At 46.7% G+C, this 25255-nt stretch overlaps 1 protein-coding gene across 4 annotated transcripts in view; it reads left to right on the top strand.

Moving 5' to 3' along the window:
- The window catches only part of EPS15L1 (epidermal growth factor receptor pathway substrate 15 like 1), a 214913-nt gene that overhangs the window by 40934 nt on the left and 148724 nt on the right, over positions 1–25255 (top strand). For all 4 annotated transcript variants that reach the window (XM_040320975.1, XM_040320967.1, XM_040320992.1 and 1 more), the window contains exons 4-6: positions 6966–7013; positions 7103–7198; positions 23941–24003. In XM_040320975.1, the coding sequence (XP_040176909.1) occupies positions 6966–7013; positions 7103–7198; positions 23941–24003 (207 nt within the window). The remainder of the gene's footprint in view (positions 1–6965; positions 7014–7102; positions 7199–23940; positions 24004–25255) is intronic.

Raw genomic sequence — 25255 nt, 5'->3', positions numbered from 1 at the left:
TTTTTTTATTATTTTGTTCCTGCATTTTTGAATCCTGCGATTCTTCTATCAACAGCCGACTGGGTGACAGGCTGGGTCCTCGACTCTTGTAGTCCCCCCATGTTCGGCCTTCGAGCGTGTGCCGGCCCTCAGCTCAGCTTTGGGACGTCCACGACAGGCCCCATTGCTCCAGGGGCGGCCGGGGAACTTTGGTTCTAGGGCACACATATGACCGGTCTCTATGGCTGTGTCACAGTGTGTCTGGCCGACAGCCATGCCGTTTACGGACGTTGGTTCTGTCTGGGATACCTCCAGCCGGGTAGTCGCAGGACAGGTAAGTAGTGGCCCCTTACTCAGGTAAGTGGTCTGGCTGGTGGTTTCCCTGGGGAGGTCGACTGAGGGTCCGCCCTGCTTTCCTCTCTCCCCTTCCTCTCCCTCCTTCCCCTGACTGGGTAGTGGCTGTGAAGGGGGGCCTCCTGGGTTTTCTTTGTTACCACCGGGGCCCGTGTGTTGTTGGGGGGACTGTGTTGTTACTCTGGGGGGTGCTGCTGTGTGCTGCTGTGTTCTATGAGGTAATTTTTACCTCAGACAGCGGCCGTCTTGGAAATCTCCTTGGTAACGCTGTGATTCTTTTCTGAGGTAACAGACAAAGCAGTCAGGGCTGCTGTGTTCTATGAGGTAATTTTTACCTCAGACAGCGACCGTCTTGGAAATCTCCTTGGTAACGCTGTGATTCTTTTCTGAGGTAACAGACAAAGCAGTCAGTGCTGCTGTGTTCTATGAGGTAATTTTTACCTCAGACAGCGGCCGTCTTGGAAATCTCCTTGGTAACGCTGTGATTCTTTTCTGAGGTAACAAAGCAGTCAGTGCTGCTGTGTTCTATGAGGTAATTTTTACCTCAGACAGCGGCCGTCTTGGAAATCTCCTTGGTAACGATGTGATTCTTCCCTGAGATGACTCGGCACAGCCTCTGGTCAGTTTTAGTGCTGTTACAGTTTTAGTGCTGTGAATCTTCCATGAGGTGAAGACACATTATAACAAGCACATCAGAGCACACCTGAGGTTTTTCAGCTCCCTCTGCAGCTGGGTGGGGTGGTGAATACCGGGGGCCCCCCATGCTCTGCAATAGCAGCAAGGAGGTGACCAGTGGGTTTTTTTTGTCCTGCCTTGCAGGGTGGGTGACTCAGCGCTGACACTATGGAACTCAAGCTATGCCTGAGTTAACCCTTACCGCCCCTCCCCCTGCCACATCTGTTATGTTGGCTGTCCTGGGTTTCTTGCCAGGTTTGAAGCAGCTAGTGCCCGGATGGGGGGTAAAAAAGCGCCCCCTCCCTGAAGCCTGCTTCTGGGGATGACACAGAATCGCTGTTTTTTTCTGGTTCTGTTATGTCAGAGGCTGCGGGTTTTAACCCTTATGGATAGTGAGGATGACTCTGCTGCAGTCAGTTGCTGGCAAGAATTTGTTGGAGCTCTTGTTTCTGCGGTGCGTGAGGCTCTAAAAATTGAGGATGTGGCGGAGACACCTCCGTGTCAGTACCAGCAGACTACCACGCATCGCTGAAGTGTTTCCTTGTGTTCCTTATTTGGACTATATGTTATACAAGGAATGGGATGCACCGCAAAAAGTTTGTCAAAAAACTTTGCAACCCGTTACCCCCTTGAGGGGGGCTTTAAAAAAAAAAAAAAAATAAATAAAAAAGTAGGTCTCTCCTCCGCCAGTGGACCCCCCTGTGTCCAGACTGCGCAAGGCCACCACATTGCCTGTGGAAGGGGCTCCTGCATTTCAGGATCCCGCTGATAGGAGAGTGGAGGCCGTGGCCCGCTCCCTATTCACGGTGGTGGGTTCGGCGGTGAGGCCGGCTCTGGCCGGGGCCCTGGCAGGCCCCGACTAAAAGGGCGAAGCTCCTGCTGCAGGAGCTGGAAGAAGGACCTCTAAGGTGGCCTTGGTGATCACCGTTAAGGGTGAACGGTCCTTTTGGGTCTTCCCTGACTGGCATCATTGAGGATGCCACAGGTGGTAAGCGCATGCTGTTCCCACGGTTTGGGAAGGGCTAGGGACCTCGCCCTGTGCAAGGACCCTCCTTGCCTACCTCCGAGCGTTTTTTCGCTCGCCCTGTGCGGTGGGGGTAGGTCTACATGGTGCTTGAATCCCCGCTGCGGGGTAGCAGCGCACCGGATACCGCATGCCTAACAAGTCTGCGGACATACCTGCTTCCGCCTGAAGGTCTGCTCCCGCCCGTGTCTCGGGTGGGAGACTGGCTTCGCATTGCGAAGTGTTTTCCTTGGGGTACAAGATTGAGTTTCTCTCTTGTCTGCCAAACAGGTTTTTTCCCTCCGGCTTCTGGCCTCCTCCGGTTCGCCGGTTGACTCCGTCAGGGGCTGTCCAGGATCTTCTGGTCAGGGGAGTGATTGTGCCAGTTCCCTCGTTGGAACGGTCTCGGGGTTTTACTCCATTCTGTTTGTGTCCCCATGGAGGATGGGGCCCGGTCGATCCTGGGCCTCAAGTCCCTCGTTTTGTTTTTGTCAGGTTTTTCTGGCATCCTTGGATGTCATGAACGTGTACCTGCATATCCTCAAACCACCAGAGATTCTGTGCTTTGCGGTCGGGGGGGACCATTTTCAATGGTGTCCTTCCCATTCGGCGGGTTTTCGCCAAGGTGCTCGTACCGATACTGGCCCGGCTGTGACAGCGGGGGTTTGTTATCATGGGATGTCTGGACGACATTCTCCTACGAGCTTCTTCGAGCTCTGCATTGGTGGAGCCGTGTCTATCACGTGTCAGGCTCTCCGAGTGTTCGGCTGGTTTCTGGATTGTCCTGAAATCAGGGTTGATTCCGTCTCAGGGATACCTGAGACTGGTCCTGGATTCCTCCGGGGCGGGAGTGTTTTTCTCCTAGCGGAAAAACTTCAGACTCTGCTATCTGCTGTGCAGCAGTTGCCGACCCAGAAGCGGTCATCTCTGCGATTCTGCAGGAAGGTTCTGGGTCAGTTGGTAGCCTCTTTCTAGGCGGTTCCGTATGCCCAATTCCACGCCAGGGTACTACGGAGGGAACTGCTGTCACGATGGGACTAGCTTCCGTCATCTCTGGATTACCAGATTCAGTTGAGTCATCTGATCATGTCTCCCCTGGTATGGTGGCTGGCGTTTCCGGTGCTTCGGGCCGGAAAGTCATTTTTCTGCAGGCCACTGGACAGTGGTCACGACGGATGCCAGCCTCTCCGGTTGGGGAGGGGCGCTTGGGGCACCCAGTCAGCCCAGGGGCACTGGACTCAGGTGGAGTCCTGCCTACTGATCAACGTTCTGGAGCTCCGAGCAATCAAGCTTTGCCTTACCAGGTGGTCCCTGGATCTACAGGGCCGACCGGTCAGGATCCTGTCCGATAACACCACGTCCGTGGCGTAGGTTGATCATCAGGGAGGCACACGGAGTTCTGTTGCAGCGACGGGGGTCGCGCGCATCCTTTCGGTGGGCCGAAGGGTCCGTTCCGGCTCTATCGGCCGGGTACATTCCGGGAATACGGAATTGGCTAGCCGACTACCTAAGTCGCACTGCACTGGGCCAAGGAGAGTGGTCTCTCCACCCGCAGGTGTTTCGGGGTCTGTGCCGAAAGTGGGGCACTCCGGACGTGGACCTTCTAGCGTCCCGTCTCTATATCGGTAGGTGCCACGGTTCGTGGCCAGGTTTAAGGACCCGTGGGCGGACGCGTCAGGCGCGTTGGTGGCTCCTTGGGGTCGCTGTCGCCTACTTTACACCTTCCCTCCTCGGAAGCTTCTTCCTCGCCTGCTGCGCAGAGTAGAAGCTGTAGGGATTCTATCGGTCCTGATTGCCCCAGATTGGCCGCGTCGCTTCTGGTACGCGGACCAGGTGCGTCTGCTGGCAGACGCCCCCTAGCGTCTTCCCCTGGGAATTGATTTTCTGTTACAGGGTCCAATCTTCCACCCTGTTTCACAGCCACCGGCCTTAGCTGCGTGGCTGTTGAGAGCCAGGGGCTTAAGGACCGAGGCCTATTGGGCTCGGTGGTCTCTACCGTGCTGCCTGCACGGAGGTCTACCTCACGTAGGTTTTTTCCTCATACATGGAAGGCCTACTTCTCTGTGTGTGGGGAGATGAACTGGCACTCTCGTACATGCGTTGTGTACAGGATTCTGCTGTCTTTGCAGCAGGGAGTGGTTCAGGCTCTCGCCTTACGTACGGTTAGGAGCCAGATTTCTGCTCTGGCTGTTTTTTACTTGCAGCGACCCTTGGCATAGCACTCCTGGGTGCGTGCGTTGGGTCAGGGGGTCTGGCAGGTGGCCCCTCCGGTGCGCCCTCCATTACCCCCATGGGACTTGAATTTAGTCCTTTCAGTGCTTCGGGATACTCCCTTTGAGGACATTCGGGAGGTTTTTTGTTTTATTGTCACAAAAGGTGATTTTATTTCTGGTAGCAATTACCTCGATCAGACGGGTGTCTGTCTGTTCTGGTGGCCTTGTCTTGCAAGGCTCCCTGCTTGGTCATCCGTAAGGACGAGGTGGTGCTGCGGCCGCAGCCGTTTTTCTCCCTAAGGTCGTTTCGGCTTTTCACTTGGATGTGGACATTGTTCTTCCATCCTTGTGTCCTCAGCCGAAGAACCCGAAGGAGGCCACTTTACATTCTTTGGATGTGGTTCGGGCCCTTCGAGTTTACTTGTCGGCGACAGCTCCGTTCCGGATGTCGGACTCGCTGTTCGTGTCTGTGTCCGGTCCCAGTAAGGGCCTGGCAGTTTCGTCGGCCACCATTTCCAGGTGGATCCGACGGATTGTGCTTCAGGCCTACGCCCTGAAGGGGCGGGCGCCTCCCTTTCGGGTCACGGCGCATTCGACCAGGGCGATCGTGGCCTCTTGGGCTTCCGACACCAAGCCTCTGTGTTACTGGTGTGTAAGGCTGCGACCTGGTCGTCGGTCCATGCTTTTTCAAAGTTTTATATGGTGGATGTGAGTGCATCTTCGGATGCCTCCATTGGCCGCAGGGTGTTACAGGCGGCAGTTTAAGGTTGGAGTTCCTCCGTTGAGTAACTCCGGTTTTTGTTTGGGGTGTAACCTGTTTTTTGCTGTGTTATTTTTCCCACCCCTCGAATTTTTTTGACACTGCTTGGGGACGTCCCTAAGGTCAATGAAGGCTGTGTCCGTCTATGAACGAAAGAGAAAAAAGGATTTTTGTACTCACCGTAAAATCCATTTCTCTGAGTTCATAGACGGACACAGCACCCACCCCTCCTTTGTTTGTACTGCTTGTTACGAACTGAGGCTGCTAAAGCAGGGTGTGGGTTATGCCTGGGGGAGCCACGCCCCCTGGGAGGAGCAGCATGAAGGAAAGTTTTTAACACCTTAAGTGCTGTAGAATTCTGCCTAAATCTCCTGGTAGGAAGAAGCATAACCCTAAGGTCAATGAAGGCTGTGTCCGTCTATGAACTCAGAGAAATGGATTTTACGGTGAGTACAAAAATCCTTTTTTTTTAGATCCTCAAAAGAGTTTCTTGCCATGAGGTGCCATGTTGAACTTCCATTGACCAGTATGAGAAAGTGAGAGCGATAACCAAATTTAACACACCTGCACGCCATTCACACCTGGGACTTTGTAACACTAACGAGTCATATGACATCAGGGAGAGAAAATGGCTAATTGGGCCCAATTTGGACATTTTCACTTAGGGGTGTACTAACGTTTGTTGCCGGACATTTATACAATACATTGTAGCAAAGTGTAATTTATCAGTGTTTTTTTTGTCACATGAAAAGTTAGAATAAAATATTAACAAAAATGTAAGGGGTATACTCACTTTTGTGAGATACTGTATACATTAAATAAAACTTGTAATGAGGTATGGACTTTACAACTACTGACCTATTGTTCAGAATGTACCAGTTACCTGCCACGTTGATAAAATGACTCTTTTGATCTAGTTTGTTCCAGGTTAATGTCTCAAAATATTAAAGCCAAAGACAGCCAGGCAACTATTCTTTTCAAAAAGAGGTCAGGAATGATAATCTCTCTCTACCAAGGTTAGCTTTAGGTTCAGCTGCCCTTGTAGACAAACAAATATATATGCTCTCCCTGCAGGCCAAGGGATTAAAGAAAACCCCTGCCCTTTGGCTGAGATTCCCCTATATACCCATAACCTGCCCTTGCGTTGTCCTTCTCATATCTAGTACCACCAAGTACCCGGCCACCTAGTGGTAGAAGAGAAAAGTGCAACAAGGCCAAACTCAAGGCTTTTTGCCAAGAGGAATGGGCAGCTTTACCATCTGAGAAGATAAAGAGCCTCATCCACAAAAGACTTCAAGCTGTCATTGATGGTAAAGGGGGCAATACACGGTATTAACTGGGGCATGTAAACTTTTTAGGGTCATTAGTTTCTGTTGCCATTATGAATTCAAAAGAGTAAACACAGTGGATTGATAATCAATGGCTTCAGCCAAACACGAACCATGAGTGAAAAAAGTTTTTGTGTTATCATTCAAATTCTCTGAAAAATGGACAAGAAATCATAAATTCTGCCGGGGTATGTAAACTTATGAGCACAACTGCATACACAGTGAGTAAACATAAAATAGATAAAGGTCACGCTATTCAATCATGTATATACAAATGTAAAAATTAGAACAGTTCACAAGTGATGTGAAAATAAATCCTGATGTCAGTCTCCACCATCCACCGCCGTAGTGATCCTAAATATCAGTGCCTCCACCAACAGCTGAAAAGCTCACTTACCAGCTCCTGTCAGGAAGCTACAGGTGGAGGCTGTAATACTGCATTTTGGGCTCAATGCAGACTACTGCTCAGGTGCCGATACAGGCAGGACAAATAAATCTTCACATCTTATATGGTGCCAAGAGGTGATCTTGTTGAGAGACCATCTGGACCTGGAAAAAGTCCTTGGCTGAGTATAACATGTTTATTTTAATGAGAAAAAAAATGCCTTTAAAACTGCTTTAACTATCTTTCTTGTTTATTTATGTTAATTTAGATTTGGGACCTGGCAGATCCAGAGGGAAAAGGTTACTTAGATAAACAGGTATAAAGAAGTTTACTATATACTTCTAAATTGTAATTTATATTTGTGACTTTAAATATTTAAATTTCATTTTTTTTTTTATATTGCAGGGATTTTTTGTTGCTTTGCGGTTAGTGGCCTGTGCGCAAAGTGGACATGAAGTTAACTTGGTCAGCCTAAATATACCAGTGCCACCTCCCAAATTTGTAAGTGGTTTTTAATGCTGTTTTTATTAGTACTTCAGCAGCATGTTTACAATCGCATATACATACGGTCAGAATCTTTTCTCCAATTTTCTTACATTAAAACTGAGGGGCAATTTTTTTTTACCATTGCAGTGAGGTCCCCTCAGCACACTGCAGGGGTTAACTGCTTGTTTTGCCTAGGAAATGATGAATAAAATGGTATACCTGTTTTATTCTTTTCTTCCTTGGATGCCAGCAGTTTCCTCTGTTTGATGTCCTGGGTTGTTGGTGGGCCTCAGCGTCCTCGCATGCAGTGCAAGACTGCTTGTCCTGTATTGTCCTGCATTGTACGGGAAGATGTCAGAGAGCTGTGACTGGTTGGGCGGTGAAGGGAGGCAGTTTCGGGGAGCAAGTCGTATGCAGAGGGAAATAAAGGAAGTATATCATCTTATTCATCATTGATAATGCAGAACATCTTTACAATTTTTGGAACCTTTTCTCTGGTTGCCTTCATTTTTTTTTTTTTTTTTTAAAGCTCATTTGCCTTTTAAATCATATTTTATCTATATATTTTTATTTCAACAGTATAAAGTTTTACAAATTTAGAGCAGCACATATATGACACCATTAATAGTCTGTTACAGCAAAACTCTGCTGGAATGTGACCAGTGATTGACACAATTTTAAACTGATGTAAGAATATTGTAAGTAAAAGGTGTCAGTACTGCGGGTGTTTAAAAAATAAAAAATTACTTGCAAGTTTAAATTGGAAGACTTTGGCTTTTAATTACTGAGGTTTAGGTTTTGAAACTAATTTCAGGCAAATTGCATCGAACACTACCTACAGGGGACACAAATAGTGTGTAAAATACCCAATGCACTCAAACACTTTAACCTGTATAGTAAATTAATATTGGTCTGTATCGTATCTGTAGTACTAACACCCATTCACTGGGACTCACAGGAGTATAATGCAGACAAGTCTATGGACACTATGTTGCCTAGATTTGTTAGCACTTGCCCTGCAGACTTACAGTGCCTTCAAAAAGTATTCATACCCCTTGACATTTTCCACATTTTGCCACGTTACAACTAAAAACGTAAATTTATTTTATTGGGATTTTGTGTTATAGATCAACATAAAGCGGCACAAAATTGTGAAGTGGAAGGAAAATGATAAATGTGTTTTTTTTTTTTTTTTTTTTTTTTTTTTACAAATAAATATGTGAAAAGTGTTGCATGTAATTGTATTCGGCCTCTAACTAAAATCTAGTGGAACCAATTGCCTTCAAAAGTCACCTAAATAGAGTCCATCTCTGTGTAATTTAATCTCAATATAAATAAAGCTGTTCTGTGAAGTCCTCAGGGGTTTGTTAGAAAACCTTAGTGAACAAACCGCATCATAAAGGCCAAGGAATACACCAGACAGGTCGGGGATAAAGTTGTGGAGAAGTTTAAAGCAGGGTTAGGTTATAAAAAAAATTATCCCAAGCTTTGAACATTTCGTGGAGCACTGTTCAATCCATCATCTGAAAATACAAAGAGTATGGCACCGCTGCAAACCTACCAAGACATGGCCGTCCACCTAAACTGACAGGCCGGGCAAGGAGAGCCTTTATTAGAGAAGCAGCCAAGAGGCCCATGGTAAATGGAGGAGCTGCAGAGATCCACAGCTCAGGTGGAAGAATCTGTATGGTTAGCTTGCCTAAATGTATACCGTTTTCTTAACCACTTCAATACCGGGCCTATTCTGGCACTTCTCTCCTACATGTAAAAATCATCATTCTTTTGCTAGAAAATTACGCAGAACCCCCAAACATTATATATGTTTTTTTTTAGCAGACACCCTAGGGAATAAAACGACGGTCATTGCAACGTTTTATCTTGCACGGTATTTGCGCAATAATTTTTCAAACACCCTTTTTTTGGAAAAAAAATTGTTTCATGAATTAAAAAAATAACAAAACTGTAAAGTTAGCCCAATTTTTTTGTATTATGTGAAAGATTATGTTACACCGAGTAAATGGATACCCAACATGTCACGCTTTAATTATGCGCACACTCATGGAATGGCGCCAAACTTTGGTACTTAAAAATCTCCATAGGCAACGCTTTAATTTATTTTTACAGGTTACCAGTTTAGATTTACAGAGGAGATCTAGTGATAGATTTGTTGCTGGCACTCTAACGCACGCGGCGATACCTCACATTTGGTTTAAACGGCGTTTACATATGTCGGCGGGACTTGCGTGTGCGTTCGCATCTGCACGCGAGCTACCGGGGACAGGGGCGTTTTAATTTTATTTTTTAATCTTTTATTTATTTATTTACTTATTTTTTTATTTATTTTTTACACTTTTATTCCTATTACAAGGAATGTAAACATCCCTTGTAATAGGAAATGTGTGTGACAGGTCCTCTTTATGGAGAGATGCGATGTCAATAAGACCCCACATCTCTCCTCCAGGCTAGAAACCATGAGATCGGTGAAAAAAAATTCACCGATCTCATGAATAGTTGCTTACAGCCGCAATCGCGGCTTTGTTTACTTACGGGGACCCGGGCGTGACGTCATCATTTCGCGCCCAGGTCCTCCGACGGTCATAGAGATGACTGGTGACCATCTGGTGACCATATGCTTCCTGCGAGTGCCGGACGATTCGTTCTCCGGGCCCCCGAAGGCACGGGAGAGCCCGGAGAAGCACCGGATGGCGGCGGGAGGGGGGGGGGTGTCCCCTCCCGCCACCTGTAAGAACGATCAATCGGTGGAACCGCCGCTATGATCGTTCTTATGTCGCGCAGAATCGCCGGCTGAACAAGAGGATATCTGGATGATGTCTCTGGCTGCAGGCATCATTCAGATATTCACCCGCAAAGCCCAGGACGTCATTTGACGTCCACCCAGGATGGGAGATCCCATCTGTGGACGTCAAATGACAATGGGCCGCTATTGAAGTGGTTAAAGAGTAACTCCACTTGTGTTGAAATAAAAAAAACTTTCCCCTCTGGGAGATCTTTGTACATTCCAGGGATTTTACAAACTTTGTTGCAGATTCCTTTTGAAATTCGGGAGGAATAGCTGTTTATTTGTTTGTGTTCATGTGAAACATGAATGTGAATAGGTGTGATTTCATAATTATCAATCAGCTGCTGCACGTGCAGGGTTCTAATGAGCAAAATGAGTAATGAGTATGTCTTTACCAGCCTTGCATATCTAGAGAGTGAAATTTTTGCCCAGTCTTCTAGCTCTGGCTGTATGTTTGGGGTCGTTGTCCAGTTGGAAGGTGAACCTCTGCCACAGTCTAAAGTCTTTTGCAGACTCTAACAGGTTTTCTTCTAAGATTTCCCTATATTTGGCTCCATCCATCTTCCCATCAACTCTGACCAGCTCCCCTGTCCCTGCTAAAGAAAAGCATCCCCACAACATGATGCTGCCACCACCATTTTTCATCGTGGGGATGGTGTGTTCAGGGTGATGTGCAGTGTTCACTTTCCGCCACACATAGTGTTTTGCTTTTAGGTCAAAAAGTAAAATTTGGGTCTCATCTGACCAGCGCACCTTCTCCCACATGGCTTCTGGCAAACTGCAAACGGGACACTTTTTTTTTTTTAACATTTATTTTTTTCTTTTTGTATTCAAGGTCACAAAGAGATGTTAACATGACAAAAGCAAGAAATACATAATCGTATACATATTATCGCTCCATTTAGTAAAAAACAAAGTAACAACTAACCAAGACATATCCATATCTCTCCTTTACCATATTGTTGTACTAATTAACAACACATCTTAAACCTTTTTATCAAAATCTCTAGATAAGATGTATTGTTCTCGTACACCTTAGACCTCTCTGTTCCCTTGTCCTTATATATCCTACCTATCCCTCCCCCCCCAAAAAAGAGAGAAAAATGGATGGACTATCTCTTATCTCTATTCATCGGATTCCTATACACACTTGTCCCAGGAAGGGCAAACTGGACTTCTTATGGCTTTCTTTCAACAATGGCTTTCTTCTTGCCACTCTTCCATAAAGGCCAGATTTGTGGGGTGCACAGCATTCTTGTAGTAGGAAGTGCTGTTACTGCCTGTATCGCTAGGTAAGCAACTTTGAAACAGATTAATAAAACTTAACTGCTTAAAGGGAAACTTCATTTTCGATGGAGAAATAAAAAAATATTATAGAATTTACAATTGCGACAGAAGTCCCATTGTAATTGAATGTTGTTAAACGTGGCCTTTCCTTTTCAATCTGCAGCATTGTAAATTTCTGTAAAATGCAATGCAGTATGGCAACCTGGAGGCGTTCTGTACACAAATGGTGTACAGAACACCCCCCAGAAAAGTCATTTTCTGCTTGTGTGTTTGGCTTAATGATTTTCCCAGAAGTCTGTACTAAGATACCAATTTGATTTTGGGCTTCGCTTGCAACAAGAATGTCATTTTTAGTGAGATACTCCCAAAGGGAAATCACGTCTAAAGGAATGCAGACCCTGGACTGTATACATTTAGGCATGCTAACCATACTGAAAAAAAAAAAAAAAAAGACGATATATAGGGTTTACATCGGGGGGCCCAACACAAAATTGTAAACTTGGCACTGTGAATGGGGCCCAGTCATGTCTGGAGACACGGCAGGATGCCATGGCATAGCGGTAGTGGCCAGCGGAGACAAGCCAGGCCCGGGCACATCTGGAGGGAAGGAGGGGATTCCTTGTTTTTCATGGCACCGGAGGCGCATGCAGGGAGACCTGCTAGTGTCAGGCATGTAAGGGCCAAATGACCAGATCTAGGGGGTTGCCCCCCCCTCTCTACCACTGACACTGTGCCCGGACGTCACCCATGCCTGCACTGTACACAGCACCATCTTCTCCCCACACAGCACATAGTTGAAATCCGATACCCTTACCTATTATTTTTTTAATTCTAGCATGGCTTCCACATCGTCGCAAAAGAAAACAACCCAAAAAAGAAAAGTTGGGGATGAAGGAAGAATGTTCAAGGATAATTGGACAGATTACTCCTTTTTTGTCGATGCAAATACTAAGGCACTCTGCTTAATTTGTAGGGATTTTGTGGCAGTTTTTAAACACTACAATTTGAAAAGGCATTAAATGCAAAAACATGCCGCCAAATTCGAGGCGTATCAAGGAATGTGTCGTAAGGACAAAATAGGTTCGTAAATTCAAAGAGTGTCAAATATCGCACTAGTTTTATGTTGCCCTCTTTTTTTAATTTTATAATAAAAATATCATAAAAAAGTGAGGTTTTACTATTATCTATATTGGTGATCGTTAACTTTGCGAACTCCCTGACTTTTTCTGCCTGTCGGCTACTTTTATTGTTAATGAATTTTTTTGTGTGGCCCAAGACAATGCCTCTTCCAATGTGTCCCAGGTAGGGCCAAAGGTTGGACCACCCTTGTTTACATAGACCAAAAAAATAAATAAAAAAAAATCAGTAACACTGCAGTTGCTGTTTGGGCTGTGGTACCCATTTGTCTGCTTTTTGAACGTGAGCTCTGATATAACATATAAAAGTATGAAGCTGTGAATCATGCTCTAATGGTGTCAATGCAAGGCCACATCTCCCTAGCATTGGTTGCAACAGCCGAGTAGGCATTTGACTTTATAGGTCAGTAATTTATTCTAACAGTAGTGTTGTCTACTGCATGAAGAGGTTTTCCAATTTATGGGTATGAGAAAGGGGAATGAGACTGGTATATAATTAGCATCATACAGCTGCTTGAGAACAGGTAGCTGTCCCGCCACTTGCCACTTTTAGTGAGAAATCTGCCATCTGTAAGTAGTTTATAATTCGAAACTAAGATCCTAACCTACCCTTAAATTGTATTTTGAACCCCAAAAATTGTAAATACCCAACATGTCACCCTTTAAAATTGCACACGCTCATGGAATGGCGCCAAACCTCACTACATAAAAATCCCCATTTTGCAGGGTAGTGTGGGGTATTGCAGAGTAGTGTGGGGTATTGCAGAGTAGTGTGGGGTATTGCAGAGTAGTGTGGGGTATTGCAGAGTAGTGTGGGGTATTGCAGAGTATTGCACAGTATAGGTGTGTAGTATTGAACAGTATGGGGCATGGATGGCTTTGCAGGGATGGATGGCTGGCTGGATTTGTGACTGCATTTGTCACAGATCCAGCCCACAGCACTTGTGCTGCTTCCGCTCTCTCCCCCTCTCCTCTCACACTGTACCGTTCGGTACAGCGAGGGGAGGGAGGAACCGGCGTCATCACATGACGCCGGTTTGTTTACAAGTGATCGCTCTGTCATTGGACAGAGCGATCACGTGGTAAACCGCCGCTATCAGCGGCGATTTACCGTGATCCGTGATGCGCCGGGTCCGGTCATGGACATTCCCGTGTGCGCGCCCCAGAGGGCGCGCGGGAGCGCGATTCTGGGAGGACGTCCATGGACGTCCTCCCAGAGTTAAGCAACCGCCTTGTAGATGTATATCGTCTATAGGGCGGTTAGTAACTAGTTAAAGTTTTATTTTACAAGCTACCGTATATACTCAAGTATAAGCTGACCCGAATAAAAGCCGAGGCACCTAATTTTACCACCAAAAAATGGGAAAACATATTGACTTGGGTATAAGCCTAGGGTGTCCATCTGCATGCCTCACTGTGTCCATGCCTCACTGTGCCCATGCCTAGATTGACGTTTAACATGGGAGTCTATGGAAGGGGTGCCCGGCTTTGAAAAATCGGTGCTCCCCAGCCGTAGGTCCCCAAGACAACAAACTTTGCATACTTGTAGAGGAGAAATGGGGCTATATGTGTTCCTGGCCCGGGGGACCTACGACCGGCCGTACCAGGTCCCCAAAAATCACTTGAGAAATTACCGTTTAACATGGGAGTTTATGAAAGGGGTGCCCGGCTTTGAAAAATCAGTGCTCTCCGGCCGAAGGTCCCCCGGACAACAAACTTTGCACAACTTTGTAGAGGAAGAGTGGGGCTACATGTGTGAAAAAAGTTTGGGGTCCAGGAGACGTATGGCCGTCCGGTACCGGGTCCCCAAAGTCCAGGAGGTCAGGTGCAAAAAGGTGACTCGAGTATAAGCCGAGGGGGGCATTTCAGCACAAAAAAAATGTGCTGAGAAATTTGGCTTATACTCGAGTATATACGGTATGTGGAATTTATAAAAGATAGAAGCTGATTGGTTGCATGGGCAATGACACCAATTTGGATAGAACTTGCTTAGACACCACTTCTTCTTCTTCTTTTTTTTTTTTTTTTCTCCTCCCACACATTTGAACAGTATTAGCTCTTTTGCCACCTGTCTCAAAAATGTATAGTTTATTTTTATTTTTTCATTTTATTGCTGTGTGTTACATGCAGTTGCAGGTTAAAAGCATTTATATGGTCATTATGTTTAATGCTATAACAGTTAGACAAAAACTGTTCATGAGAGAAATATGTGGCTTACTGTTGCATGGCTATAAACTTGATGTTTTTGCTTCATGTTTAAGTTATTAACTTGTGAGGTTATGCTTTAAGGCTGAACTCAAGGGAAGTATAATAGACACAACTAATACAGCTTTGAAATTAATAATACTTAATAATGCTTAACCACTTGCCGCCTGCCCTATTACAAAAAGACGGCGTCAAAGTGGTTTCAATATCCTGACCCGACGTCATATGCTGTCTTCAGGATATTAAACCGCTGCGTGCCCCCGGGGGCGCGCATCGCGTCGATTGTTGTTGCGGGGTGTCAGTCTGACACCCCGTAACACCGATCTAGGTAAAGATTCTCTGACGGAGACTCTCTACCACGTGATCAGCCGTGTCCAATCACGGCTGATCACGATGTAAACAAGAGCCGGTTATCGGCTTTTCCTCACTTACGTCTTTTAGACGCGAGTAGAGGAGAGCCGATCGGCTGCTCCTCTGACAGGGGGGGTTTGTGCTGATCGATTATCAGCGCAGCCCCCCCGAGGATGCCCACCCTAGACCACCAGGTATGCCACCCTAGACCACAATAAATGCCAATCAGTGCCCACAATGGATGCCAATCAGTGCCCACAATGGGCATCACTGGCAGGCGTTATTGTTTGGCACTGATTGGCATCCATCAGTACAATATAATACAGTACATCTGTGCCACCTATCGGTGCCCATCCATGCCACCTATCAGTGCCCATCTATGCCACCTATCAGTGCCACTTATCTGTGCCCATCCGTGTCGCCTATCTGTGCCCATCCGTGTCGCCTATCTGTGCCCATCCGTGTCGCCTATCTGTGCCCATCCGTTTCGCCTATCTGTGCCCATCCGTTTCGCCTATCTGTGCCCATCCGTGTCGCCTATCTGTGCCCATCCGTGCAGCATATCAGTGCCACTTATCAGTGCCCCATCAGTGCTGCATATTAGTGCCCATCAATTCCACCTCCTCAGTGCCACCTCATCGGTGCCCATCAGTGCTGCCTTATCAGTGCCTGTCAGTGCAGCCCCATCAGTGAAGGAGAAAACGTACTTAATTACAAAGTTTTGTAACTGAAACAAATAAAAAGCATTTGTTTTTCAAAATTTTCGTGTTTTTTTTTGTTTTTTTTTAGCAGAAAATAAAAATCCCAGAGGTGATCAAATACCACCAAAAGAAAGCTCTATTTGTGGGAACAAAATTATAAAAATGTAGTTTGGGTACAGTGTAGCATGACCGCGCAATTGTCATTCAAAGTGCAACAGCGATGAAAGCTGAAAATTGGTCTGGGCAGGAAGGTGTGTAAGTGCCCTGTATGGAAGTGGTTAAACACAAGTAGTGTAAGTGTCTGAATTTGACCTGGTTTCAGCCTCTTTCAGTCCCTGTATAACTGGGCGTGAGAGGAAGAAGTATAGAGAGCCAATCAGTTTACGTGCTGACAAGAAGCATGCTGTTAGGAAGGGAAATCAGAGTGACAGAGTGAAAATAGAGGCTGCTTCTCCTTCCACTTTCCAGTCAGACTGGGGCAAGTCCAGGACAACATGGTTTGAATGATTCTGGCCACCCGACAGAAGATATCTAGTAGAAGAAAAGTAATGCAAGTACTGGATTACGGGTGAATATTGAAGATTTTGTTGTTTTAGCTTTTATTAGGCAATTTTTTTTCTTCTGGAATTCTGCTTTGAAGTTAGCCTTTTAAAGCATTCACATTTTGGAAGCAGGACTGAGTAGCTATTTCTCCCCCCCGTAATGTGGCATCTTGGTAATTTTCCCATATTGCAACACACTAGTATGTGTGGGCAGTTCCAGAGGGAGCAAGAGTAGAACCGTGGCTTGCACTAGTGATATTAGGGCTGGGCTGTGAAGGTCCTTGTGACTTTTCATTTTCAAACTGTAAAAGTTCCATAGGAGGGAATTGATGAAGCAAATTGTGAGCTTTAATTCTTAATTTGGAGAACAAAATATTTTCTTATTGAGAACATTGTATTTATCTGGGAAATATTGAAATGGTTCCAAGTGTTGCCGAAAATATTTTCAGAAATTTTCGTCCGCTGCATGTTTTTAGTGATGACAACTAAACGAAAATACATTTAGAATTAAAGCGGAGTTCCATCCAAAAGTGGAACTTCCGCCTATTGTACTGCCCCTCCCCCCCTGGTGCCATTTGGCACCTTTCAGGGGGGGGGGGGGTAGAGGAGAGGAGGAGGATACCTGTCTTTCACAGGTATCCTGTTCCCACTTCCCGGAGTCTCAGTCGCAGGTATTGACATCACCGCCCGGGCTCCCTCCCTGGCCGCCGGGCCAGTAGGAGAGCGGAGCCTCGTATAGTTGGGTAAGTGTCTGATTTATTAAAATCAGCTGCTGGCTTTTAATTCTTGCAGTGGTGGGTGGACCTCCACTTTAAGTCAATTGACGAAAACTATGCTGTAAAATGCTGTTTTGTTTTTTTTTTCCTTGCATGCCCCCATTAAATCTACAGTGACTGCACTTCCAAGTGCACTTATAGTGCAAAGGGGATTTGCCTTTGGTAAATAACCCCCTATGTTATTAGGTTTTTACTCCAGGAGTATATAATGTGTTTGGAGATTCTAGAGAAATGCTTAAATCTGAAGTCCATGCAAAATCTAAAATTCCTGCATCTATAGACGCCAGGGATCGAACACTAACCTCTCCATCCTTGTAAAGAATAAATGTGTATACATTCCTTTTTGGAAGCCAATCTGACCCGCTCCGACCCGATCGCTAACAGTGGAAGCTCTGCAGAGGACACGGCCGACAACAGCTATGAAATGAATGGGAAGTAATGTCACCCATAGAGTTACTATGAGGATTCCATTGTTGTCCGTCTCCTCTGCACCTGCCTCTACTGTGAAGCCGCGGCTGACAGCTCAGCGTTGGAGCGGGTCAGATCGGCTATACACATTTTTTCTTTGCAGGAATAGAGAGGTTAGTGTTAGATCTCTGGTCTTGCTGGGATTTTTGTTTTTGCATGGACTTCCACTTTAAATAATGCATTACTATTAACTAAACTCATTCAATTTTAGTCTACTAAAATACAACTAAAACAATTCAGATGACTTAAAGCGGGATTCCACCCGCATTTTTTTTTAAAAGTCAGCAGCTACTAACACTGTAGCTGACTTTTAATAAGGAAACTTACCTGTCCTAAACACCCGCGATGTCGGCCCCCCGACGGCGATTGCTTGGTCCTGGCGCCTCTATTTTCACTTTATTTTTGGGGGGAAAAAACAGGGTGGAACTCCACTTTAAATGACATTTTAAAGACTATGACTAAAACGAAATAGAAATTTGATGTCAGGATTAATATTAATGATTTGATACCTGTAGCAGACTGAAAACTGTGTTGGCACGTTATCTTGGAACCAGCTAACAGTTTTTTAGGCAAGATGCAGCAATATTTTTTTTTTTTTACATCAAAAAGGTTTTTATTGAGCAAAATAACAATTTACAGGGCATGTAGAAGGCGTGCAGTCATAGTATACAACAAGTGTTCACAGACAGAGTACAAGCTTAGGTATGTGACTATAGGTGCCAGAGGGTACAATAACATTCATTCCTAGCCTTCCCGCGATGCGGGCACAGCACAGTAGGGTTAATGATCCTTCAACCCACGCCCCTCCCGTTCTCCCCCGCCTTCTCGCGAGTTCAGTGGTTCCCTGATCATATCATCCCTACTGGGAGCAGGTTGCGGATGAATTTAGCCATTTTCCCCAAATTTTTTCATATTTGGCCGCACAGCCCCTATGCGAATACACTAGTTTCTTATAAGGCAGCGTGCTGTTTACCTCTGCCAGCCAGTGGGACAGCTCTGGAGGTTCCGACCTCATCCAGACCCGTGCTATAACTTTTCGGGCTACAAAAAGTGTCTCGTGCAGAAAGATCTTGAGGAATTTATTGATTTCAGTGTCTGGAAAAATGCCCAGAAGGCATATCTTGGGCTGTAGCATGATGGGGGATCCCATTTTGTCATGGAGAAATCTCACGACCTGCTCCCAGAAAGCCTGGATCTTGGCACACTGCCATAGTAAATGGAAGAAGGTGCCCGTTTCGCGACTGCACATTGGGCATGCGTCGGAGAAGTCTCTCCTATACTTAGAGATCCTAAGGGGTGTGAGGTAGGCCCTGTTTATGATGAAAGTTTGCGTAAGGCGGTCTGACAGTTTTGGGGATACCAGTTTGCATGCGTCTAGAGCGTCGCTCCACTCGTCGTCCTCCATTGGGCCCACCTCCGCTTCCCACCTGGGCTTTAGGGCGTAGGCCGCCACCGTCGCCCTTGGGAGCGTGATCATAGTGTGGAATTGGGTGATTAGCTTTTTGGGGTCAGGATACCTGACAGCAGCCATGAGGGGGTTATCGGCAAGGGCTAAGTCGTCCTGGGGGAATTGAGCCCTAAAGGCGTGTCGTAGTTGGGCGTATCGGAATATCATGTGGTCTGGCAGGTTATACTCATATTGTAACACAGGGAAGGGTTTCAGCTTTCCGCTCCTGGTGACGTGGGACAAGTAGTAGATTCCCCTAGCGCTCCAGACCTCGGTATCTTGAATGCGCTCCAGCTCCGGTAGGGCGGGGTTGTGCCACAGGGAGGTGTAGCCATGTAGGGGCGGTATGTTTAGTCTGTCTGACACTATATTCCACACCCTCCTATAGTGATATAGCAAAGAGTGTCTTCCCTCTGCTATCCTCGACCCTCCCGCTATAGCCACTAGGGGATCGCCTAGTGATTGAGTCCATGTTGGGCAGAGCAGGCGAAGAAACCTGATCATGTCAACTTTGTCCACGTGGAAAAGTTGTGACAGTTGGGCAGCCAGATAATACGCGTTGAGATCGGGCAACGCCAGTCCGGCCAAGTCAGTTGGGTTTTTCAGTCTTTGCCAGGGGAGTTTGTGTCTCGCGGTGCCCCACACAAATGGCTTTAGGATAGTTTCCATAAGCCTGAAGCACCTGAGCACTAGGTATATTGGCGAGTGCCACACTATGTAGAGGATCTTGGGCAGCAGGACCATCTTTATTAAATTTACTCGGCCCGAGACTCCTAGCGGGAGTCTGGTCCAAGCTTGTGTTTTGGACTTTAGCATTTCATACAATGGCGTGACATTCAACTTAATGTAGTCTGCAGGGTCCCTGGTAGTACGAATCCCTAGATATTTAATGTCGGCCACTCTCTGTAGTGGGAGAAGGCCCTGTCTCTGGTCTCCGGGTAGCTATCCAGCGGGAGTATTTGGGATTTGTCCCAGTTGATCCTGAGCCCCGAGAAAGCTCCGAAGCGCTCTATCAGGGTCAGGGACAGCGAAAGGGAGTCCGTGGAGTCGTCCAGGTACAGAAGTGTGTCGTCTGCGTATGTGCTTATTCTTTCCTCCACACCACCTCTCCGCAGGCCCGTTATGTCGGGATGTGAACGTATGGCGATTGCCAACGGCTCTGCCGCCAGGGCATACAGCAGCGGTGACAGGGGGCAGCCCTGCCTTGTGCCACGCCGCAGGGGGAACCGGTCTGAGGGCCATCCGTTGGCTAGCACTCTTGCCACCGGGGCCTGATAAAGGAGTTTCACCCAGTGAATGAACCTGGGGCCTATCCCAAATTTAGCGAGGCATGTCCATAGGTACCTCCACTCCACCGAGTCAAATGCCTTGGCGGTGTCTAATGCGACGATAACTCTAGCCCCCGGGTTGTCGTGCCTGGCCTGGAGGTTAATGAACAACCTCCTTAGGTTAAAAGAGGTATTCCGGCCGGGCATGAAGCCCGCCTGGTCGGCGTGTACAAGGGAGAGGATCACGGTATTAAGGCGAGCTGAGAGCACCTTGGCCAGGATTTTGATATCTACCTGTAAGAGGGAGATGGGGCGATATGACTCTGGTTGGTGAGGGTCCTTGCCTGGTTTAGGGATTAATACTATGGTAGCTTCCCTCATTGAGGGCGGGAGTTCAGAGTCATCAAAGATGGATTTGTATAGGGCAAGAAGCCTAGGGACCAGCGTTTCCGCGTAGGTGGAGTAGAATTCGGCTGGCAAGCCATCCGATCCCGGGGCTTTGGACTTCGGGAGGCCAACAATTGCAGCGGATATTTCCTCTGCCGTTAGTGGCTCCTCAAGTGTTTGGGCCTGTTGCGTGGTCAGTCGTGGAATCTGGAGGCTGGCTAGGAAGTCTTCCGACAGGGAGTCGGTGTCTGGGGCTACTGTGTCATACAAAGAGGAGAAGAAGTCGTGGAACATACTAGCCACTCGCTCTGGGTCAGCTATCAAATCTCCGGCTGGAGAGCGCAGGGAGATTACCACTGGGGGTCTTTCCTCGCAGTGTACCAAGTAGGCAAGTAATTTTCCCGCTCTCTCCCCGTGTTCAAACGTCCGCTGTCTGAGAAAGAAAAGCTTGCGCTTCGATCTCTCGTAGTGCAGTTGGTCAGCCGCCCTAGTGCAGAGCTGGAGCTCTGCAGCTAGGTCAGCGGTCGGGTTGGCAGTGTATTCTCTCTCTTTGGCTGTAACTAGTTCCGTGGCTCTGTCCAGTGTCTCTGCAGTAGTGGCCTTAAGGGAATTAATACGGGATGAGAGTACCATGCGAGCGTGAAGTTTAAAGGCCTCCCAGACTGCCCGGGGGGACGCAGACCCGGAGTTATCGGTAAAATAGTGTTCCCACTCCGTGGCTAGGTCCGCATCCTCCGGGAGCAGGGTCAGCCAGAATGGGTTTAACCGCCAGGAGGGCGGCGGGCGAGTCCGGGGCAGCGACAGTTCCGTCCAGCATGGGCAGTGGTCGGAGAGGGACCGAGGGGAGAAACCTGAGTCCCTCACTCTAGGGAGAAGCTTTTTAGACACTAATATCAAGTCTATGCGGGACATTGAGTGGTGAGAGGTCGAAAAGCATGTATACGCCCGGTCTGTGGGGTGCCCGTTTCTCCATGTATCGACTAGGTTGAAATCCGCGAGAAGTCTCGCGAATCTAGTAGGGCGCGATTCCGTGGGTGTGGCCTGGTCTCTGGCCATTCTGTCTAGGGAGGGGTCCAGAACTGTATTAAAGTCTCCCAGCCAGATTGCCGGTGTGTCGGGGTGTAGGGCCATAAAGTCAAATCCGGAGACTACTATAGTGGACTGAAATGGGGGTGGAACGTAGAATGCCATGAGGAGGACCTGGTCCCCATACAGTTTAGCTTTCAAGAAGACATACCTGCCCTGCGGGTCTATCGCTGAATCCTGGAGTTCAAAGTGTGCCGTTTTGGCGATTAGTACAGAGACTCCTCTGGAATGGGAGGTGTGGACAGAGTGAAAGTCCCAGCCCACCCACGGCCGTCTAAGCGTCCGTTGGGCAAGGCCCTCCGCGTGTGTCTCGACTAGGACTACAACATCTGCCCTCTGTTTTTTGAGGATTGTAAATATTGCAGAGCGCTTGATCGAGTCCCTCATCCCTCGGACATTCCAAGTTAGTAGCTTTAGTGTGGCCATGGGATATACCAGGGGAGGCTGTGAACTCAAGGATTCTGGCAACATTTGATTGCACACCGCTTAGCCCCGTGCCCACCACTGTGCACATCCCTACATGCCAACAGTAACTCAGTAAAACTTATCCTATGTACATTTTGCTCAGGTGAAATATATAACAAAAGAAAACCATCTATAACCCAGAACCTTTGCATCCCTCCCTCCCCCCACCCCGCCCTGCACTTTCCCCAACTGGTGCGGGCTTGAACCCTCAACTGCCAACATGGCGAGAGCAGCACCCTTTGCAATATAACAGATAACATTCTAGCTAACCACAATACACACAGGGAGACCACCAGCACGATCCCGGGTAGTATCCAGCCGGGCCACCCTGGGTGGATGCAGCAATATTTTTAGTTTATTTTTTTTATTTGTAAAGCACAAAAAGTAATAATAAAAAGTTTAAGTCGGGTACGATGGGGAGAGGGTCCAGTGTAAGTTTGCCTTGAAGATTTTCTGTAAAGGTGAACTCACACTTTGAAGTTTGTCCCAACCCCCCGTAACTGCCACATTAGCTGGACAGCTTGCTCTGCGTGTTAGAGCCCTAGTTTTATCGGGGCTTTATCATCGTTTTAGAGGCGCTTTTCGACAATTTTGACCCCCGCTAGCGGCCAAAAAAGGGGTTAAAACTGCCGGCAAAATTGCGCTACTGAGGCGCTTTGCTTTGATTTCAATGGGCAGGGACACTTTAGGAGCAGTGTATACACTGCATTTAAAGTGCCCCAAAGATACTGCTTGCAGGACTTTTTTTTGACGTCATGCCAGTGTGAAAGTACTTGTGCTTTCACACTGAGACTGCAGATGAGGCATTTTTCAGGCGCTATTTTTAGCACTAAAACACCTGAAAAACGCCTCCAGTGTAATGGGAATAAAAATAAATGTAAAGGCAATTGGAGGCATTAACCACATGCAGTTACCCAAGCACAATATTTTTTTGCTATAGCCATCCTTTAATACTTCATGTTCTCATAAAAGCACTAATTATATATTTTTTTTGATCAAATAGGTTTTTAATAAAAAAAATTGAGGTTTACAAAAAACATAAAGAGGATGCTAAAAACAAAAGAAAATAAGCTACTCTAAGGCCCCGTACACACGATAGAATCCACCCGCTGAAAGATCTCAGCGGATCGGTTTCAGCGGATAGATTCTATGGTGTGTACATTCCCGCGGATATTTATCCGCGGACATTTCCCAATTCCAGCAGATAAAAATTTGTAGACATGTCTACAAATCTATCCGCTTGAATTGGCTCCCGCGGATCGATCCAGTGGTCTGTACAGACTCACCGGATCGATCCGTCCGAAGGGATCCCCCGCATGCGTCGTAATGATTCGACGCATGCGTGGAATTCCTTTTATGACAGCGTCGCGCACGTCGTCGTGTCATCATCGCGGCGACGGCGCGACACGTCATCGCGAGGGGATTTCGACGCGGATTTCGATCCGATGGTGAGTACACTCCATCGGATCCAAATCCGTGGAAATCCTCGAGAGGATTTATCCGCGGATAAATCCTCTCGTGTGTACTAGGCCTAAAGAATCATAAATACAAAGAATAGAGCCAGCAACTCCAAACGTCCTTGTTGCTTCTTTATTGGTGCATAAAAAAATTGAGTAAAATATACAGGGGTTCACGCGTTGCGGCTTACAAGCCTTAATCACAGCACAATTTTCAAGGTAAAATATATTCTAAAGAGACAGCCATACATTCCCGCTGCAATCTAGCTGAGAGCAGTGTCCAAAAACAGAATAATGTACAGTAAATATAGTTCAGAAATGGGAATTTAAACATTTTAGCATATAATGTGCAATAACTTTAATTTTCCTTTTTGTTTTAAGAATGATACCAGCAGTCCCCTTTTGATCACGCCGCCTCCTGTTGAAGGTCTTTGGTCTGTTCGGGTAAGTTTTGCTCAAATAACAGGCTCTGCTGACATTGAATGTACTGTACTGATGAGATTCACTCTCACTATTAGTCTACGTGATCATTGTCTCTTGTACAAGGTGATAGAAAATTTGTCACAGGAGCAGCTGCCTAAGAGGGGAATATCACTTAAAGCAACCTTTGACTTTCTGTTGTGTCTCTGGGACAGGAAGTGAAAGGAAATGGTGTGCATACGGTGAAAATAAATAAAAAGAACTCCTGGTCATAGACCTAACTATCTCAAGAATGGCCTTACACACTTTAACATTTTCTGTTTTTAGATTTTCCATAGGATCATTTGCATTGTCTTTTCCAATAAGTAAAAGCTTGAAATGCAGAATTGCCTTGTTCCACTCTAGATTTTCTTCTTCAGCCACTCAGTGTCGGCTTTTATGACAGTTTATGTCAAGCACACTATCTGTAGAAGAGAAAAGTAAAGCATGTAAAATTGTAGAGCAGTAAACGTTCCAGACCTTGACTCCTTTCCTTTCTTCTACAGACACATAAAACCTTTTATTTTTTATTTTTTTTTAATAAATGGAGCTACTGTATATTAAAGCGGTTGTAAACCGCATAAACTTTTTTTTTTTTCCCCCAAACCTGTAATGCAAAAGGCATAATAGGCTAGTATGCACCGCATACTAGCCTATTATGAAATACTTACCTCGGAACGAGGTGTGTACCACTTACCTGGTCCACGCCGAGCAGGATGTCATCTTGCTCCGGCGTGTCTTCCGGGTATCGCCGCTCCAGCGCTGTGATTGGCTGGAGCGGCGATGACGTCACTCCCGCGCGTGCGCGCGGGAGATTTAAAATCGGCAGGGTCCGGCGATGCCGGTCCTTCAGCCGTGGAGTCCCCCCTGCGCATGCGCCGCCCGCATTGCGGGGGTAATATCTCCTAAACCGTGCAGGTTTAGGAGATATTCTCCTTACCTACAGGTAAGCCTTGTTGTAGGCTTACCTGTAGGTAAAAGTCCAAATAGTGGGTTTACAACCACTTTAAAAAGACTCCATCAAAGGAAAGAATATGTGCAAACTGAACGGGCAACATTCAGTTGCCTAACCAATCAATAATCGTTTTCTCTTCTGTGTACAATGAAACTGTTACAATGCTGCCACCAGGATTTCTGTGACTGGCATAAGTAAGCAGTTACTGTTCAGCAACAATTTAGTCTGACCACAGTTTACTTGCAAAACAATGGCTGTGAGCCACACAGAAGATTCTTGGCT

Source organism: Rana temporaria, chromosome 1 (genome assembly GCF_905171775.1).
Source record: "Rana temporaria chromosome 1, aRanTem1.1, whole genome shotgun sequence".
NCBI classification, from domain to species: Eukaryota; Metazoa; Chordata; class Amphibia; order Anura; family Ranidae; genus Rana; species Rana temporaria.
This window is presented reverse-complemented; position numbering and strand designations above follow the sequence as displayed.